This window comes from Pleurodeles waltl, chromosome 4_2 (genome assembly GCF_031143425.1).
Source record: "Pleurodeles waltl isolate 20211129_DDA chromosome 4_2, aPleWal1.hap1.20221129, whole genome shotgun sequence".
Taxonomy (NCBI): Eukaryota; Metazoa; Chordata; class Amphibia; order Caudata; family Salamandridae; genus Pleurodeles; species Pleurodeles waltl.
In genome coordinates, this window is record NC_090443.1 from 41,732,351 (window position 1) to 41,751,974 (window position 19,624).

At 48.1% G+C, this 19,624-nt stretch overlaps 1 protein-coding gene across 4 annotated transcripts in view; it reads left to right on the forward strand.

Moving 5' to 3' along the window:
• Window positions 1-19,624, forward strand: part of ANKRD52 (ankyrin repeat domain 52) — a 664,467-nt gene that overhangs the window by 83,586 nt on the left and 561,257 nt on the right. For all 4 annotated transcript variants that reach the window (XM_069230557.1, XM_069230556.1, XM_069230555.1 and 1 more), the window contains 2 exons: window positions 10,244-10,326; window positions 10,431-10,548. In XM_069230557.1, the coding sequence (XP_069086658.1) occupies window positions 10,244-10,326; window positions 10,431-10,548 (201 nt within the window). The remainder of the gene's footprint in view (window positions 1-10,243; window positions 10,327-10,430; window positions 10,549-19,624) is intronic.

Genomic DNA, 19,624 nt, shown 5'->3' on the forward strand with positions numbered 1-19,624 from the left:
GTGTCCCCCCCGGTGCCCTACAAAACCCCCCTGGTCTGCCCTCCGAAGACGCGGGTACTTACCTGCAAGCAGACCGGAACCGGGGCACCCCCTTCTCTCCATTCTAGCCTATGTGTTTTGGGCACCACTTTGAACTCTGCACCTGACCGGCCCTGAGCTGCTGGTGTGGTGACTTTGGGGTTGCTCTGAACCCCCAACGGTGGGCTACCTTGGACCAAGAACTAAGCCCTGTAGGTGTCTTACTTACCTGGTTAACCTAACAAATACTTACCTCCCCTAGGAACTGTGAAAATTGCACTAAGTGTCCACTTTTAAAACAGCTATTTGTGAATAACTTGAAAAGTATACATGCAATTTTGATGATTTGAAGTTCCTAAAGTACTTACCTGCAATACCTTTCGAATGAGATATTACATGTAGAATTTGAACCTGTGGTTCTTAAAATAAACTAAGAAAAGATATTTTTCTATACAAAAACCTATTGGCTGGATTTGTCTCTGAGTGTGTGTACCTCATTTATTGTCTATGTGTATGTACAACAAATGCTTAACACTACTCCTTGGATAAGCCTATTGCTCGACCACACTACCACAAAATAGAGCATTAGTATTATCTCTTTTTACCACTATTTTACCTCTAAGGGGAACCCTTGGACTCTGTGCATGCTATTCCTTACTTTGAAATAGCACATACAGAGCCAACTTCCTACATTGGTGGATCAGCGGTGGGGTACAAGACTTTGCATTTGCTGGACTACTCAGCCAATACCTGATCACACGACAAATTCCAAAATTGTCATTAGAAATTCATTTTTGCAATTTGAAAGTTTTCTAAATTCTTAAAAGTCCTGCTAGGGCCTTGTGTGTTAAGTCCCTGTTTAGCATTGTCTTTTTAGAGTTTAAAAGTTTGTTAAAAGTTTTGAATTAGATTCTAGAAACAGTTTTAGATTCTTAAAAAAGTATTCCAACTCTTAGCAGAATAATGTCTGATACAGAGATGCAGGTGGTGGAACTCGACACCACACCTTACCTCCATCTTAAGATGAGGGAGCTAAGGTCTCTCTGTAATATCAAAAAAATAACCATTGGCTCCAGACCTACCAAAATTCAGCTCCAGGAGCTGTTGGCAGAGTTTGAAAAAGCCAACCCCTCTGATGATGACCTCACAGAGGAAGAAATTAGTGACTTGGAGGCCAATGTCCCTCCTCCAGTCCTAAATAGGGAGAACAGGACCCCTCAAGTCCTGTCTCCAACTGTGTTAGTCAGAAATAGTGAGTCCCTCACAGGAGGGTCCCACATTTCTGAAATCACTGAGGATGCTCTCAGTGAAGATGACCTCCTGTTAGCCAGGATGGCCAAAAGATTGGCTTTAGAGAGACAGCTCCTAGCCATAGAAAGGGAAAGACAAGAGATGGGCCTAGGACCCATCAATGGTGGCAGCAACATAAATAGGGTCAGAGATTCTCCTGACATGTTGAAAATCCCTAAAGGGATTGTAACTAAATATGAAGATGGTGATGACATCACCAAATGGTTCACAGCTTTTGAGAGGGCTTGTGTAACCAGAAAAGTGAACAGATCTCACTGGGGTGCTCTCCTTTGGGAAATGTTCACTGGAAAGTGTAGGGATAGACTCCTCACACTCTCTGGAAAAGATGCAGAATCTTATGACCTCATGAAGGGTACCCTGATTGAGGGCTTTGGATTCTCCACTGAGGAATACAGGATTAGGTTCAGGGGGGCTCAAAAATCCTCGAGCCAGACCTGGGTTGACTTTGTTGACTACTCAGTGAAAACACTAGATGGTTGGATTCAAGGCAGTGGTGTAAGTAATTATGATGGGCTGTACAATTTATTTGTGAAGGAACACCTATTGAGTAATTGTTTCAATGATAAACTGCATCAGCATCTGGTAGACCTAGGCCCAATTTCTCCCCAAGAATTGGGAAAGAAGGCGGACCATTGGGTCAAGACAAGGGTGTCCAAGACTTCAACAGGGGGTGACCAAAAGAAAGGGGTCACAAAGACTCCCCAGGGGAAGGGTGATGAGACAACCAAAACTAAAAATAGTAAAGAGTCTTCTACAGGCCCCCAAAAACCTGCACAGGAGGGTGGGCCCAGAGCCTCTTCACAGAACAATGGGTACAAGGGTAAAAACTTTGATCCCAAAAAGGCCTGGTGTCATAGCTGTAAACAGCATGGACACCAAACTGGAGACAAGGCCTGTCCCAAGAAAGGTTCCACTCCAAACTCCCATCCAGGTAACACTGGTATGGCTAGTCTCCAAGTGGGATCAACAGTGTGCCCAGAGCAAATCAGGGTCCACACTGAAGCTACTCTAGTTTCTGAGGGTGGGGTGGATTTAGCCACACTAGCTGTCTGGCCGCCTAACATGCAAAAATACAGACAGCAACTCTTAATTAATGGGACTAGAATAGAGGGCCTGAGGGATACAGGTGCCAGTGTCACCATGGTGACAGAGAAACTGGTTTCCCCTGGCCAATACCTGACTGGAAAAACTTACACAGTCACCAACGCTGACAATCAGAGAAAAGTACATCCCATGGCAATGGTTACTTTAGAATGGGGAGGGGTCAATGGCCTGAAACAGGTGGTGGTCTCCTCAAATATCCCAGTGGACTGTCTGCTTGGAAATGACCTGGAGTCCTCAGCATGGGCTGAGGTAGAACTAAAAACCCATGCAGCAATGCTGGGTATCCCTGAACTGGTGTGTGTGAAAACAAGAGCACAATGCAAGGCACAGGGTGAACAAGTAGAGCTGGAGTCTGGAAGAATGGCCCAGCCTACCAAGAGAACAGGAAAGTCAGTTGGGAAACCAACTACAACACAGCAAAAGAAAGGGAACCTCTCTTCTCAGGAAGAAGTTCTGCCCTCTGAGGGAACTGAGCCTTTGGAGCTTGAACCTTATCAGGTTGAGCTCTTAGGCCCAGGGGGACCCTCAAGGGAGGAGCTGTGTAAGGGACAAGAAACCTGTCCCTCTCTTGAAGGCCTTAGGCAGCAAGCTGCTGAAGAGTCCAAAGGCAAGAAAACTGGAACGCATAGGGTCTATTGGGAAGATGGACTCCTGTACACTGAGGCCAGAGACCCCAAACCTGGTGCCACTAGGAGAGTGGTAGTGCCTCAGCTGTTCAGGAAGTTCATCCTAACATTGGCCCATGACATTCCCCTTGCTGGACATTTGGGACAAACCAAGACGTGGGAGAGGTTAGTCAACCACTTCTACTGGCCCAATATGTCCAACATGGTTAAGGAGTTTTGCCTCTCCTGCCCCACCTGTCAAGCCAGTGGTAAGACAGGTGGACATCCAAAGGCCCCCCTCATTCCACTTCCAGTGGTGGGGGTTCCCTTTGAAAGAGTGGGTGTGGACATAGTTGGTCCACTGGAACCTCCCACAGCCTCAGGAAATATGTATATCCTGGTAGTAGTGGATCATGCTACCAGGTATCCTGAAGCTATTCCCCTTAGGTCGACTACTGCCCCTGCAGTAGCCAAGGCCCTCATTGGTATCTTTACCAGAGTGGGTTTCCCTAAGGAGGTGGTGTCTGACAGAGGTACCAACTTCATGTCAGCATACCTAAAGCACATGTGGAATGAGTGTGGGGTGACTTATAAATTCACTACACCATACCATCCACAAACTAATGGCTTAGTTGAGAGATTCAACAAGACATTAAAGGGCATGATCATGGGGCTCCCAGAAAAACTCAAAAGGAGATGGGATGTCCTCTTGCCATGCCTGCTTTTCGCTTACAGAGAGGTGCCACAGAAGGGAGTAGGATTCTCACCCTTTGAACTTCTGTTTGGTCATCCTGTAAGGGGACCACTTGCCCTTGTTAAAGAAGGCTGGGAGAGACCTCTCCATGAGCCTAAACAGGACATAGTGGACTATGTACTTGGCCTTCGCTCTAGAATGGCAGAGTACATGGAAAAGGCAACCAAAAACCTTGAGGCCAGCCAACAGCTCCAGAAGTTTTGGTATGACCAAAAGGCTGCACTGGTTGAGTTCCAACCAGGGCAGAAAGTCTGGGTTCTGGAGCCTGTGGCTCCCAGGGCACTCCAGGACAAATGGAGTGGCCCTTACCCAGTACTAGAAAGGAAGAGTCAGGTCACCTACCTGGTGGACCTGGGCACAAGCAGGAGCCCCAAGAGGGTGATCCATGTGAACCGCCTTAAGCTCTTCCATGACAGGGCTGATGTGAATCTGTTGATGGTAACAGATGAGGATCAGGAGGCAGAGAGTGAACCTCTCCCTGATCTTCTGTCATCAGACCCAAAAGATGGCACAGTAGATGGAGTGATCTACTCAGACACCCTCTCTGGCCAACAGCAAGCTGATTGTAGGAGAGTCCTACAACAGTTTCCTGAACTCTTCTCCTTAACCCCTGGTCAGACACACCTGTGTACCCATGATGTGGACACAGGAGACAGCATGCCTGTCAAAAACAAAATCTTTAGACAGTCTGACCATGTTAAGGAAAGCATCAAGGTGGAAGTCCACAAGATGCTGGAATTGGGAGTAATTGAGCGCTCTGACAGCCCCTGGGCTAGCCCAGTGGTCTTAGTCCCCAAACCTCACACCAAAGATGGAAAGAAAGAGATGAGGTTTTGTGTGGACTACAGGGGGCTCAATTCTGTCACCAAGACAGATGCTCATCCAATTCCTAGAGCTGATGAGCTCATAGATAAATTAGGTGCTGCCAAATTCTTAAGTACCTTTGACTTGACAGCAGGGTACTGGCAAATAAAAATGGCACCTGGAGCAAAAGAGAAAACAGCATTCTCCACACCTGATGGGCATTATCAGTTTACTGTTATGCCCTTTGGTTTAAAGAATGCCCCTGCCACCTTCCAAAGGTTGGTGAATCAAGTCCTTGCTGGCTTGGAGTCCTTTAGCACAGCTTATCTTGATGATATTGCTGTCTTTAGCTCCACCTGGCAGGATCACCTGGTCCACCTGAAGAAGGTTTTGAAGGCTCTGCAATCTGCAGGCCTCTCTATCAAGGCATCCAAATGCCAGATAGGGCAGGGAACTGTGGTTTACTTGGGCCACCTTGTAGGTGGAGGCCAAGTTCAGCCACTCCAACCCAAGATCCAGACTATTCTGGACTGGGTAGCTCCAAAAACCCAGACTCAAGTCAGGGCATTCCTTGGCTTGACTGGGTATTACAGGAGGTTTGTGAAGGGATATGGATCCATTGTGACAGCCCTCACTGAACTCACCTCCAAGAAAATGCCCAAGAAAGTGAACTGGACTGTGGAATGCCAACAGGCCTTTGACACCCTGAAACAGGCAATGTGCTCAGCACCAGTTCTAAAAGCTCCAGATTATTCTAAGCAGTTCATTGTGCAGACTGATGCCTCTGAACATGGGATAGGGGCAGTTTTGTCCCAAACAAATGATGATGGCCTTGACCAGCCTGTTGCTTTCATTAGCAGGAGGTTACTCCCCAGGGAGCAGCGTTGGAGTGCCATTGAGAGGGAGGCCTTTGCTGTGGTTTGGTCCCTGAAGAAGCTGAGACCATACCTCTTTGGGACTCACTTCCTAGTTCAAACTGACCACAGACCTCTCAAATGGCTGATGCAAATGAAAGGTGAAAATCCTAATCTGTTGAGGTGGTCCATCTCCCTACAGGGAATGGACTTTATAGTGGAACACAGACCTGGGACTGCCCATGCCAATGCAGATGGCCTTTCCAGGTTCTTCCACTTAGAAAATGAAGACTCTCTTGGGAAAGGTTAGTCTCATCCTCTTTCGTTTGGGGGGGGGTTGTGTAAGGAAATGCCTCCTTGGCATGGTTGCCCCCTGACTTTTTGCCTTTGCTGATGCTATGTTTACAATTGAAAGTGTGCTGAGGCCTGCTAACCAGGCCCCAGCACCAGTGTTCTTTCCCTAACCTGTACTTTTGTATCCACAATTGGCAGACCCTGGCATCCAGATAAGTCCCTTGTAACTGGTACTTCTAGTACCAAGGGCCCTGATGCCAAGGAAGGTCTCTAAGGGCTGCAGCATGTCTTATGCCACCCTGGAGACCTCTCACTCAGCACAGACATACTGCTTGCCAGCTTGTGTGTGCTAGTGAGGACAAAACGAGTAAGTCGACATGGCACTCCCCTCAGGGTGCCATGCCAGCCTCTCACTGCCTATGCAGTATAGGTAAGACACCCCTCTAGCAGGCCTTACAGCCCTAAGGCAGGGTGCACTATACCATAGGTGAGGGTACCAGTGCATGAGCATGGTACCCCTACAGTGTCTAAACAAAACCTTAGACATTGTAAGTGCAGGGTAGCCATAAGAGTATATGGTCTGGGAGTTTGTCAAACACGAACTCCACAGCACCATAATGGCTACACTGAAAACTGGGAAGTTTGGTATCAAACTTCTCAGCACAATAAATGCACACTGATGCCAGTGTACATTTTATTGTAAAATACACCACAGAGGGCACCTTAGAGGTGCCCCCTGAAACTTAACCGACTATCTGTGTAGGCTGACTAGTTTTAGCAGCCTGCCACAAACCGAGACATGTTGCTGGCCCCATGGGGAGAGTGCCTTTGTCACTCTGAGGCCAGTAACAAAGCCTGCACTGGGTGGAGATGCTAACACCTCCCCCAGGCAGGAATTGTCACACCTGGCGGTGAGCCTCAAAGGCTCACCTCCTTTGTGCCAACCCAGCAGGACACTCCAGCTAGTGGAGTTGCCCGCCCCCTCCGGCCAGGCCCCACTTTTGGCGGCAAGGCCGGAGAAGATAATGAGAAAAACAAGGAGGAGTCACTGACCAGTCAGGACAGCCCCTAAGGTGTCCTGAGCTGAAGTGACTCTAACTTTTAGAAATCCTCCATCTTGCAGATGGAGGATTCCCCCAATAGGGTTAGGATTGTGACCCCCTCCCCTTGGGAGGAGGCACAAAGAGGGTGTACCCACCCTCAGGTCTAGTAGCCATTGGCTACTAACCCCCCAGACCTAAACACGCCCTTAAATTTAGTATTTAAGGGCTACCCTGAACCCTAGAAAATTAGATTCCTGCAACTACAAGAAGAAGGACTGCCTAGCTGAAAACCCCTGCAGCGGAAGACCAGAAGACGACAACTGCCTTGGCTCCAGAAACTCACCGGCCTGTCTCCTACCTTCCAAAGATCCTGCTCCAGCGACGCCTTCCAAAGGGACCAGCGACCTCGACATCCTCTGAGGACTGCCCCTGCTTCGAAAAGACAAGAAACTCCCGAGGACAGCGGACCTGCTCCAAGAAAAGCTGCAACTTTGTTTCCAGCAGCTTTAAAGAACCCTGCAAGCTCCCCGCAAGAAGCGTGAGACTTGCAACACTGCACCCGGCGACCCCGACTCGGCTGGTGGAGATCCGACACCTCAGGAGGGACCCCAGGACTACTCTGATACTGTGAGTACCAAAACCTGTCCCCCCTGAGCCCCCACAGCGCCGCCTGCAGAGGGAATCCCGAGGCTTCCCCTGACCGCGACTCTTGGAATCCAAAATCCCGACACCTGGGAGAGACCCTGCACCCGCAGCCCCCAGGACCTGAAGAAGTGACCCCCAGGAGTCCCTCTCCCTTGCCCAAGTGGAGGTTTCCCCGAGGAACCCCCCCCCCCTTGCCTACCTGCAGCGCTGAAGAGATCCCGAGATCTCCCATTGACTTCCATTACGAACCCGACGCTTGTTTCTACACTGCACCCGGCCGCCCCCGCGCCGCTGAGGGTGAAATTTCTGTGTGGGCTTGTGTCCCCCCCGGTGCCCTACAAAACCCCCCTGGTCTGCCCTCCGAAGACGCGGGTACTTACCTGCAAGCAGACCGGAACCGGGGCACCCCCTTCTCTCCATTCTAGCCTATGTGTTTTGGGCACCACTTTGAACTCTGCACCTGACCGGCCCTGAGCTGCTGGTGTGGTGACTTTGGGGTTGCTCTGAACCCCCAACGGTGGGCTACCTTGGACCAAGAACTAAGCCCTGTAAGTGTCTTACTTACCTGGTTAACCTAACAAATACTTACCTCCCCTAGGAACTGTGAAAATTGCACTAAGTGTCCACTTTTAAAACAGCTATTTGTGAATAACTTGAAAAGTATACATGCAATTTTGATGATTTGAAGTTCCTAAAGTACTTACCTGCAATACCTTTCGAATGAGATATTACATGTAGAATTTGAACCTGTGGTTCTTAAAATAAACTAAGAAAAGATATTTTTCTATACAAAAACCTATTGGCTGGATTTGTCTCTGAGTGTGTGTACCTCATTTATTGTCTATGTGTATGTACAACAAATGCTTAACACTACTCCTTGGATAAGCCTATTGCTCGACCACACTACCAAAAAATAGAGCATTAGTATTATCTCTTTTTACCACTATTTTACCTCTAAGGGGAACCCTTGGACTCTGTGCATGCTATTCCTTACTTTGAAATAGCACATACAGAGCCAACTTCCTACAGCGTGTTTAGGTCTGGGGGGGTTAGTAGCCAATGGCTACTAGCCTTGAGGGTGGGTACACCCTCTTTGTGCCTCCTCCCAAGGGGCGGGGGGGCACATTCCTATCCCTATTGGGGGAATCCTCCATCTGCAAGATGGAGGATTTCTAAAAGTCAGTCACCTGAGGGGCTGTCCTGACTGGCCAGTGACTCCTCCTTGTTTTTCTCATTATCTCCTCCGGCCTTGCTGCCAAAAGTGGGGCCGTGGCCAGAGGGGGCAGGCAACTCCACTAGCTGGAGTGCCCTGTGGTGCTGTAACAAAGGGGGTGAGCCTTTGAGGCTCACCGCCAGGTGTTACAGTTCCTGCAGGGGGAGGTGTGAAGCACCTCCACCCAGTACAGGCTTTGTTACTAGCCACAGAGTGACAAAGGCACTCTCCCCATGTGGCCAGCAACATGTCTGGTGTGTGGCAGGCTGCTAGAACTAGTCAGCCTACACGGATAGTCGGTTAAGGTTTCAGGGGGCACCTCTAAGGTGCCCTCTGAGGTGTATGTTACAATAAAATGTACACTGGCATCAGTGTGCATTTATTGTGCTGAGAAGTTTGATACCAAACTTCACAGTTTTCAGTGTAGCCATTATGGTGCTGTGGAGTTCGTGCATGACAGACTCCAGGCCATATGTTCTTATGGCTACCCTGCACTTACAATGTCTAAGGTTTTGCTTAGACACTGTAGGGGCATAGTGCTCATGCACTTATGCCCTCACCTATGGTATAGTGGACCCTGCCTTAGGGCTGTAAGGGCTGCTAGAGGGGTGACTTATCTATACTGCATAGGCAGTGTGAGGTTGGCATGGCACCCTGAGGGGAGTGCCATGTCGACTTACTCGTTTTGTCCTCACTAGCACACACAAGCTGGCAAGCAGTGTGTCTGTGCTGAGTGAGGGGTCCCCAGGGTGGCATAAGACATGCTGCAGCCCTTAGAGACCTTCCTTGGCATCAGGGCCCTTGGTACCAGGGGTACCAGTTACAAGGGACTTACCTGGATGCCAGGGTGTGCCAATTGTGGAAACAAAAGTACAGGTTAGGGAAAGAACACTGGTGCTCGGGCCTGGTTAGCAGGCCTCAGCCCACTTTCAAATCAAAACTTAGCATCAGCAAAGGCAAACAGTCAGGGGGTAACCATGCCAAGGAGGCATTTCATTACAGAAATGTTAAGAACAACTTTTTAAGTACATTGCGGTTTTTAAAGTATTCCAGGTTACAAGGCAGCATTCCCCTTCACCCCCTCTAAGTGACTGAAGAAGGCATGAAAGGTGCTTTGTGGCCTTCTTTCTTACATAGGCCATTCTTTTGGTTTGTTATTGTGCTTCATTGTTCTTACTTCCTGTCCTTTGTATTTTTCCACCTGTTAGGTTTCCATATTCCCACTGCTCTTCCAATTCCTCAGTCTTTTATAGCAGATTAATGAATTGCTGTTTCTTGGGTAACTAATTAAATGTTTTTCTTTAAAAACTGTATTTCTTCTTAATAGTTTGTAGGGGTATTTTTGGCTGATTTTTAGCATACAGCACATAATTCATTTATAAGATGATGCGTCAGTCTGAAAATGAAATATTTTTTGTTGATTTACCAATTTGTCAGGAGATGGTTACTTTATGTGAGCACTGATGCAGGATAAGTGAAGGGTGTTTTTTGATGTGTATTTATTGGAACTCTAGCAGCAAGTTGGTGGTTTTTACAGCAGCTGCATGAAAGTTTGTATGAAATGAGGCCTGCCTTACATCGATCTCTTTATCTCTCAGGCGTGGCATCCAGGGCATGTTTCCCCTGCATTTGGCTGTTCTTTTTGGGTTTTCAGATTGCTGTCGTAAGTTACTTTCCTCAGGTGAGTGGTATCTACATCGTGTTTCTTACAAGCCAGTTTGCGCTTCTTTGCTATGCCGATGGCCCATTGTCAACTTCTTTCCTTTTGGCCTCTTTCTTGCACAGGTCAGTTGTACAGTATAGTTTCGTCGCTGAGCAACGAGCATGTTCTGTCGGCAGGCTTCGACATCAACACAGCTGACAACCTCGGCAGAACCTGCCTGCATGCTGCTGCTTCTGGAGGGTAAGCTCTCTGTCATCTTAGATACCATCTGCTGCACTGTATTCTAATCACGTCCTAATAGAGAAGGGGAGCCAGAGCTAACCATGTGTTCGATGGCATCTGTCGCTGTAGATACGCATGTTTTGCATAGCTCGCCATCTGGTGTTGGGCCGGAGTGTTACAAGTTGTTTTTCTTCGAAGAAGTCTTTCGAGTCACGGGACCGAGTGACTCCTCCTTTTGTCTCCATTGCGCATGGGCGTCGACTCCATCTTCGATTGTTTTTTTTCCGCCATCGGGTTCGGACGTGTTCCTGTCGCTCCGAGTTTCGGAACGGAAAGATAGCTAATTTCGGAAGATTTTCGTCGGTATTGTTGCGTTCGGGGTCGGCGTAGTTAGATTCAACACCGCGTCTAAGATCGAAGAGCTCCGGTGCCCTTCGGGGTAATTTTTTTGATCCCCCGTCGGGGCCTGGTCGGCCCGACCGCGTGCAGAAGAACGCCGATGGAACGGACCCCGTTCCGTTTCTGTCCCAAATGCCACAATAAATACCCCTATACAGACCAACACTTGGTCTGCAACCTGTGCCTGTCACCTGAGCACAGTGAAGACACCTGCGAGGCCTGTCGTGCGTTCCGGTCCCGAAAAACTCTCCGAGACCGTCGAGCCAGAAGACTTCAGATGGCGTCCGCGCCGACAGCCCACCGGGAGTTCGAGGAACAAGAAGAGGAGGGAACCTTTTCGATCCAAGAATCGGACTCCGAAGGATTCGACGATACACAAACCGTGAGTAAGACGTCGAAAACCACTCAGAAGAAGATTTACAAGGCCCAGGGGACGCCACTGCCACCAGGCCATGGCTCGACCCATAAATTCGGTGACCGACCGTCGGCACCGAAAAAGGCCCAAACAGTGCCGAGATCGTCCGACTCCGGTCGAGACACCGGCACGCAGCCTTCTCGGGACCGAGAAAGTGCTGGAGACAAGCATCGACACCGAGATACCGGTGTAGACACGGCTCGACGCCGAGACAGCGGCACCGAAGAAGATCGACGCCGAGAGGTTTCGGCCCCGAAAAAGAAAAGTCACCTCGGAGCCGAAAAAAGATGCAGACAGGGTTTCGGTGCCAAAACAAACTGCAACCAACCCAGTTTCAGGCTCTTATACAGAAGAGCACTCGCTAACCTCCCAAATGCAAAAGCATAGGTTTGAGGAAGAACTACACTCAACGGATGTAGACCATACGCAAAAGCGTATTTTCATACAGCAGGGGACAGGAAAAATAAGCACCCTTCCCCCTATTAGAAGAAAGAGAAGATTGGAGTTCCAAACTGAACAAACACCACAAACAAAAGTGGTGAAAAAAGTTACCCCACCACCCTCTCCTCCACCTGTGATTAACGTCTCACCAGCACAAACTCCATCACATTCCCCAGCTCACACCACCATGAGCCAGGGTGACCAAGATCAAGACGCATGGGACTTATACGACGCCCCAGTGTCAGATAACAGTCCGGAGGCATACCCTACGAAGCCATCTCCACCAGAGGACAGCACTGCGTATTCTCAAGTGGTGGCTAGAGCAGCACAATTTCACAATGTAAGCCTCCACTCAGAACAGGTCGAGGATGACTTTTAAACACACTCTCCTCCACCCACAGCTCCTACCAAAGCCTGCCTATGCTCCCTGGTATGCTCCGGCACGCAAAAGAAATCTTTAAGGAGCCGGTCAAAAGTAGGGCAATCACACCAAGAGTGGAAAAAAAGTATAAGGCGCCTCCTACAGACCCGGCTTTCATCACTACACAGCTGCCACCAGACTCTGTCGTTGTAGGAGCAGCTAGGAAAAGGGCCAACTCCCACACATCTGGAGATGCACCACCCCCAGATAAAGAAAGCCGCAAGTTCGATGCAGCTGGTAAAAGAGTCGCAGCACAAGCTGCAAACCAGTGGCGCATCGCTAACTCCCAGGCACTACTTGCGCGCTATGACAGAGCCCATTGGGATGAGATGCAACATCTCATTGACCATCTGCCCAAGGACCTACAAAATAGGGCAAAACAAGTGGTTGAGGAGGGACAGACCATTTCCAACAACCAAATCCGCTCCTCCATGGACGCTGCAGATACAGCTGCACGGACAATTAATACATCTGTAACTATCAGAAGGCATGCATGGCTCCGAACGTCTGGATTTAAACCAGAGATTCAGCAAGCAGTTCTCAATATGCCTTTTAACGAAAAAGAACTGTTCGGTCCAGAAGTGGACACAGCGATTGAGAAACTCAAAAAAGACACGGACACTGCTAAAGCCATGGGTGCACTCTACTCCCCGCAGAGCAGAGGGAATTACAGCACATTCCGTAAAACACCCTTTAGAGGGGGGTTTCGGGGTCAGAGCACACAAGCCAGCACCTCACAGGCAACACCGTTCAGTTACCAGGGACAGTACAGAGGAGGTTTTCGGGGACAATATAGAGGAGGGCAATTCCCTAGGAATAGAGGAAAATTTCAAAGCCCCAAAACCCCTACTACTAAGCAGTGACTCACATGTCACTCACCCCCTCCACACAACACCAGTGGGGGGAAGAATAAGTCATTATTACAAAGCATGGGAGAAAATCACTACAGACACTTGGGTTCTAGCAATTATCCAACATGGTTATTGCATAGAATTTCTACAATTCCCTCCAAACATACCACCAAAAGCACAAAATTTGACAAAACATCATTCCAATCTCCTGGAGATAGAAGTGCAGGCACTATTGCAAAAGAATGCAATCGAATTAGTGCCAAACACACAAATAAACACAGGAGTTTACTCACTGTACTTTCTGATACCAAAGAAGGACAAAACGCTGAGACCAATCCTAGACCTCAGAATAGTGAACACATTCATCAAATCAGACCACTTTCACATGGTCACACTACAAGAAGTATTACCATTGCTAAAACTACACGACTACATGTCAACTTTAGACCTCAAGGACGCGTATTTCCATATACCAATACACCCATCGCACAGGAAATACCTAAGGTTTGTATTCAAAGGAATACATTACCAATTCAAGGTACTGCCTTTCGGATTAACAACCGCACCAAGAGTCTTTACCAAATGTCTAGCGGTAGTCGCTGCACACATCAGAAGGCAGCAAATACATGTGTTCCCATATCTAGACGACTGGCTAATCAAGGCCCATTCGTTAATAGAGTGCTCAAATCACACAAATCAGATCATACAAACCCTCTTCAAACTAGGGTTCACCGTCAACTTCACGAAATCCAACAATACCTAGGAGCCATAATAGACACAACAAAAGGAGTAGCCACTCCAAGTCCCCAAAGAATTCAAAATTTCAACACCATCATACAACGCATGTATCCAACACAAAAGATACAAGCAAAGATGATATTACAACTCCTAGGCATGATGTCTTCATGCATAGCCATTGTCCCAAACGCAAGACTGCACATGAGGCCCTTACAACAGTGCCTAGCATCACAGTGGTCTCAAGCACAGGGTCATCTTCTAGATCTGGTGTTAATAGACCGCCAAACTTACCTCTTGCTTCTGTGGTGGAACAACATAAATTTAAACAAAGGGCGGCCTTTCCAAGACCCAGTGCCACAATACATAATAACAACAGATGCTTCCATGACAGGGTGGGGAGCACACCTCGATCAACACAGCATACAAGGACAATGGAACGTACATCAAACAAAACTGCATATAAATCACCTAGAACTTCTAGCAGTTTTTCAAGCACTAAAAGCTTTCCAACCAATAATAGTTCACAAATACATTCTCGTCAAGACAGACAACATGACAACAATGTATTATCTAAACAAGCAAGGGGGGACACACTCCACGCAGTTAAGCCTGCTAGCACAAAAAATTTGGCGTTGGGCAATTCACAACCAAATTCGCCTAATAGCACAATTTATACCAGGGATCCAAAATCAACTCGCAGACAACCTCTCTCGAGATCACCAACAGGTCCACGAATGGGAAATTCACCCCTAAATTCTGAACACCTATTTAAAACTCTGGGGAACACCTCAAATAGACTTGTTTGCGACGAAGGAGAACGCAAAATGCCAACACTTCGCATCCAGATACCCACCAAACAGTCCCAAGGCAATGCCCTATGGATGAACGGGTCAGGGATATTTGCTTACGCTTTTCCTCCTCTCCCTCTCCTTCCTTACCTAGTAAACAAACTCAGTCAAAACAAACTCAAACTCATACTAATAGCACCAACTTGGGCAAGGCAACCCTGGTACACAACGCTGCTAGACCTATCAGTAGTACCCTACATCAAATTGCCCAACAGGCCAGATCTGTTGACACAACACAACCAAAAGATCAGACACCCAGATCCAGCATCGCTGAATCTAGCAATCTGGCTCCTGAGATCCTAGAATTCGGGCACTTACAACTTACCCAAGAATGTATGGAAGTCATAAAGCAAGCCAGAAGGCCATCCACCAGGCACTGCTATGCAAGTAAATGGAAGAGGTTTGTTTGCTACTGCCATATTAATCAAATACAACCATTACACACAACTCCAGAACATGTAGTGGGTTACTTGCTTCACTTACAAAAATCTAACCTGGCTTTCTCTTCCATTAAAATACACCTTGCAGCAATATCTGCATACCTGCAGACTACCTATTCAACTTCCCTATATAAGATACCAGTCATTAAAGCATTCATGGAGGGCCTTAGGAGAATTATACCACCAAGAACACCACCTGTTCCTTCATGGAACCTAAATGTTGTCCTAACTAGACTTATGAATCCACCTTTTGAACCCATGCACTCCTGCGAAATACAGTTCCTAACCTGGAAGGTTGCATTTCTCATCGCCATTACTTCCCTAAGAAGAGTAAGCGAGATTCAGGCGTTTACAATACAAGAACTGTAGGAAGTTGGCTCTGTATGTGCTATTTCAAAGTAAGGAATAGCATGCACAGAGTCCAAGGGTTCCCCTTAGAGGTAAAATAGTGGTAAAAATAGATAATACTAATGCTCTATTTTGTGGTAGTGTGGTCGAGCAGTAGGCTTATCCAAGGAGTAGTGTTAAGCATTTGTTGTACATACACATAGACAATAAATGAGGTACACACACTCAGAGACAAATCCAGCCAATAGGTTTTGTTATAGAAAAATATCTTTTCTTAGTTTATTTTAAGAACCACAGGTTCAAATTTAACATGTAATATCTTGTTTGAAAGGTATTGCAGGTAAGTACATTAGGAACTTTGAATCATTTCAATTGCATGTATACTTTTCAAGTTATTGACAAATAGCTATTTCAAAAGTGGACACAGTGCAATTTTCACAGTTCCTGGGGGAGGTAAGTTTTTGGTTAGTTTTACCAGGTAAGTAAGACACTTACAGGGTTCAGTTCTTGGTCCAAGGTAGCCCACCGTTGGGGGTTCAGAGCAACCCCAAAGTCACCACACCAGCAGCTCAGGGCCGGTCAGGTGCAGAGTTCAAAGTGGTGCCCAAAACGCATAGGCTAGAATGGAGAGAAGGGGGTGCCCCGGTTCCGGTCTGCTTGCAGGTAAGTACCCGCGTCTTCGGAGGGCAGACCAGGGGGGTTTTGTAGGGCACCGGGGGGGACACAAGCCCACACAGAAATTTCACCCTCAGCGGCGCGGGGGCGGCCGGGTGCAGTGTTAGAACAAGCGTCGGGTTCGCAATGTTAGTCAATGAGAGATCAAGGGATCTCTTCAGCGCTGCAGGCAGGCAAGGGGGGGCTTCCTCGGGGAAACCTCCACTTGGGCAAGGGAGAGGGACTCCTGGGGGTCACTTCTGCAGTGAAAGTCCGGTCCTTCAGGTCCTGGGGGCTGCGGGTGCAGGGTCTTTTCCAGGCGTCGGGACTTAGGTTTCAGAGAGTCGCGGTCAGGGGAAGCCTCGGGATTCCCTCTGCAGGCGGCGCTGTGGGGGCTCAGGGGGGGGACAGGTTTTGGTACTCACAGTCGTAGAGTAGTCCGGGGGTCCTCCCTGAGGTGTTGGTTCTCCACCAGCCGAGTCGGGGTCGCCGGGTGCAGTGTTGCAAGTCTCACGCTTCTTGCGGGGAGATTGCAGGGTCTTTAAAGCTGCTCCTTGAAACAAAGTTGCAGTCTTTTTGGAGCAGGTCCGCTGTCCTCGGGAGTTTCTTGTCTTTTTCGAAGCAGGGCAGTCCTCGGAGGATTCAGAGGTCGCTGGTCCCTTGGAAGGCGTCGCTGGAGCAGAGTTCTTTGGAAGGCAGGAGACAGGCCGGTGAGTTTCTGGAGCCAAGGCAGTTGTCGTCTTCTGGTCTTCCTCTGCAGGGGTTTTTCAGCTAGGCAGTCCTTCTTCTTGTAGTTTGCAGGAATCTAATTTTCTAGGGTTCAGGGTAGCCCTTAAATACTAAATTTAAGGGCGTGTTTAGGTCTGGGGGGTTAGTAGCCAATGGCTACTAGCCCTGAGGGTGAGTACACCCTCTTTGTGCCTCCTCCCAAGGGGAGGGGGTCACAATCCTAACCCTATTGGGGGAATCCTCCATCTGCAAGATGGAGGATTTCTAAAAGTTAGAGTCACCTCAGTTCAGGACACCTTAGGGGCTGTCCTGACTGGCCAGTGACTCCTCCTTGTTATTCTCATTATTTTCTCCGGCCTTGCCGCCAAAAGTGGGGGCCGGGCCGGAGGGGGCGGGCAACTCCACTAGCTGGAGTGTCCTGCGGTGCTGTGACAAAGGGGTGAGCCTTTGAGGCTCACCGCCAGGTGTTACAGCTCCTGCCTGGGGGAGGTGTTAGCATCTCCACCCAGTGCAGGCTTTGTTACTGGCCTCAGAGTGACAAAGGCACTCTCCCCATGGGGCCAGCAACATGTCTCTAGTGTGGCAGGCTGCTGGAACTAGTCAGCCTACACAGATAGTCGGTTAAGTTTCAGGGGGCACCTCTAAGGTGCCCTCTGTGGTGTATTTTGCAATAAAATGTACACTGGCATCAGTGTGCATTTATTGTGCTGAGAAGTTTGATACCAAACTTCCCAGTTTTCAGTGTAGCCATTATGGTGCTGTGGAGTTCGTGTTTGACAAACTCCCAGACCATATACTCTTATGGCTACCCTGCACTTACAATGTCTAAGGTTTTGTTTAGACACTGTAGGGGTACCATGCTCATGCACTGGTACCCTCACCTATGGTATAGTGCACCCTGCCTTAGGGCTGTAAGGCCTGCTAGAGGGGTGACTGACCTATACTTGCATAGGCAGTGAGAGGCTGGCATGGCACCCTGAGGGGAGTGCCATGTCGACTTACTCGTTTTGTTCTCACTAGCACACACAAGCTGGCAAGCAGTGTGTCTGTGCTGAGTGAGAGGTCTCCAGGGTGGCATAAGACATGCTGCAGCCCTTAGAGACCTTCCTTGGCATCAGGGCCCTTGGTACTAGAAGTACCAGTTACAAGGGACTTATCTGGATGCCAGGGTCTGCCAATTGTGGATACAAAAGTACAGGTTAGGGAAAGAACACTGGTGCTGGGGCCTGGTTAGCAGGCCTCAGCACACTTTCAATTGTAAACATAGCATCAGCAAAGGCAAAAAGTCAGGGGGCAACCATGCCAAGGAGGCATTTCCTTACAGGAACCTTTTATACAACTACACAAGAATAAGGTCGTCCTAAGGACTAATCCTAAATTTTTGCCAAAGGTTATTTCACCGTTCCATCTAAATCAAACAGTGGAACTTCCAGTGTTCTTTCCACAGCCAGATACCGTAGCTGAAAGGGCACTACATACATTAGATGTCAAAAGAGCATTAATGTATTACATTGACAGAACAAAGAACATCAGAAAGACTAAACAACTATTTATTGCATTTCAAAAACCTCATGCAGGAAACCCAATATCAAAACAAGGTATAGCCAGATGGATAGTTAAATGCATCCAAATCTGCTACCTTAAAGCTAAACGACAGCTGCCCATTACACCAAGGGCACACTCAACCAGAAAGAAAGGTGCTACCATGGCCTTTCTAGGAAACATCCCAATGCAAGAAATATGTAAGGCAGCCACATGGTCTACGCCTCACACATTCACCAAGCACTACTGTGTAGATGTGTTATCCGCACAACAAGCCACAGTAGGTCAAGCCGTATTAAGAACATTATTTCAAACTACTTCCACTCCTACAGGCTGAGCCACCACTTTTGGGGAGATAACTGCTTACTAGTCTATGGAAAACATGCGTATCTACAGCGACAGATGCCATTGAACTGAAAATGTCACTTACCCAGTGTACATCTGTTCGTGGCATCAGTCGCTGTAGATTGGCATGTGCCCACCCGCCTCCCCGGGAGCCTGTAGCAGTTTGGAAGTTATCTTCAACTATTTGTATATGTATCATCTCAACCTTAAATAGGTACATACTTAGTCAATCCATTGCATGGGCACTATTACTACAATTCAACTCCTACCTCACCCTCTGCGGGGAAAAACAATCGAAGATGGAGTCGACGCCCATGCGCAATGGAGACAAAAGGAGGAGTCACTCGGTCCCGTGACTCGAAAGACTTCTTCGAAGAAAAACAACTTGTAACACTCCGGCCCAACACCAGATGGCGAGCTATGCAAAACATGCGAATCTACAGCGACTGATGCCACGAACAGATGTACACTGGGTAAGTGACATTTTCATTTCCACTTGTGACATTGGAAGGAAGGACCACAGCAGTCCTACTCTAGCCCAACCATAGTCCTTTATCTAAAAACAGACTACCCCTATCCATCACTGATATGTGTGGGCTGAAAACACTTTACTTGCCTTAGACCTAGTTTCACTGTCCACTGCTGTAGGAAACTGGCCCTTTATATGGTACATCAATACCGTGAAAAGGGTCAAGGGTTCCCCAGTGAGTGGACAGGGGCTTTCTATGCAATCCCAAAGTGCTGTATTTGGAGGTAGTGTGGTCGAGCAGCCTTGGGCTTAACACAGGACTGTAGGACGTCCCCAAATACACACACAAAAGTCAATAAATGAGACACACGACTCAAAAAGGAGATCCACACCAATTTATAAAAGTAGTAAATATCTTTATATATATATATATGCTTGGGCATCAGAGACAAAT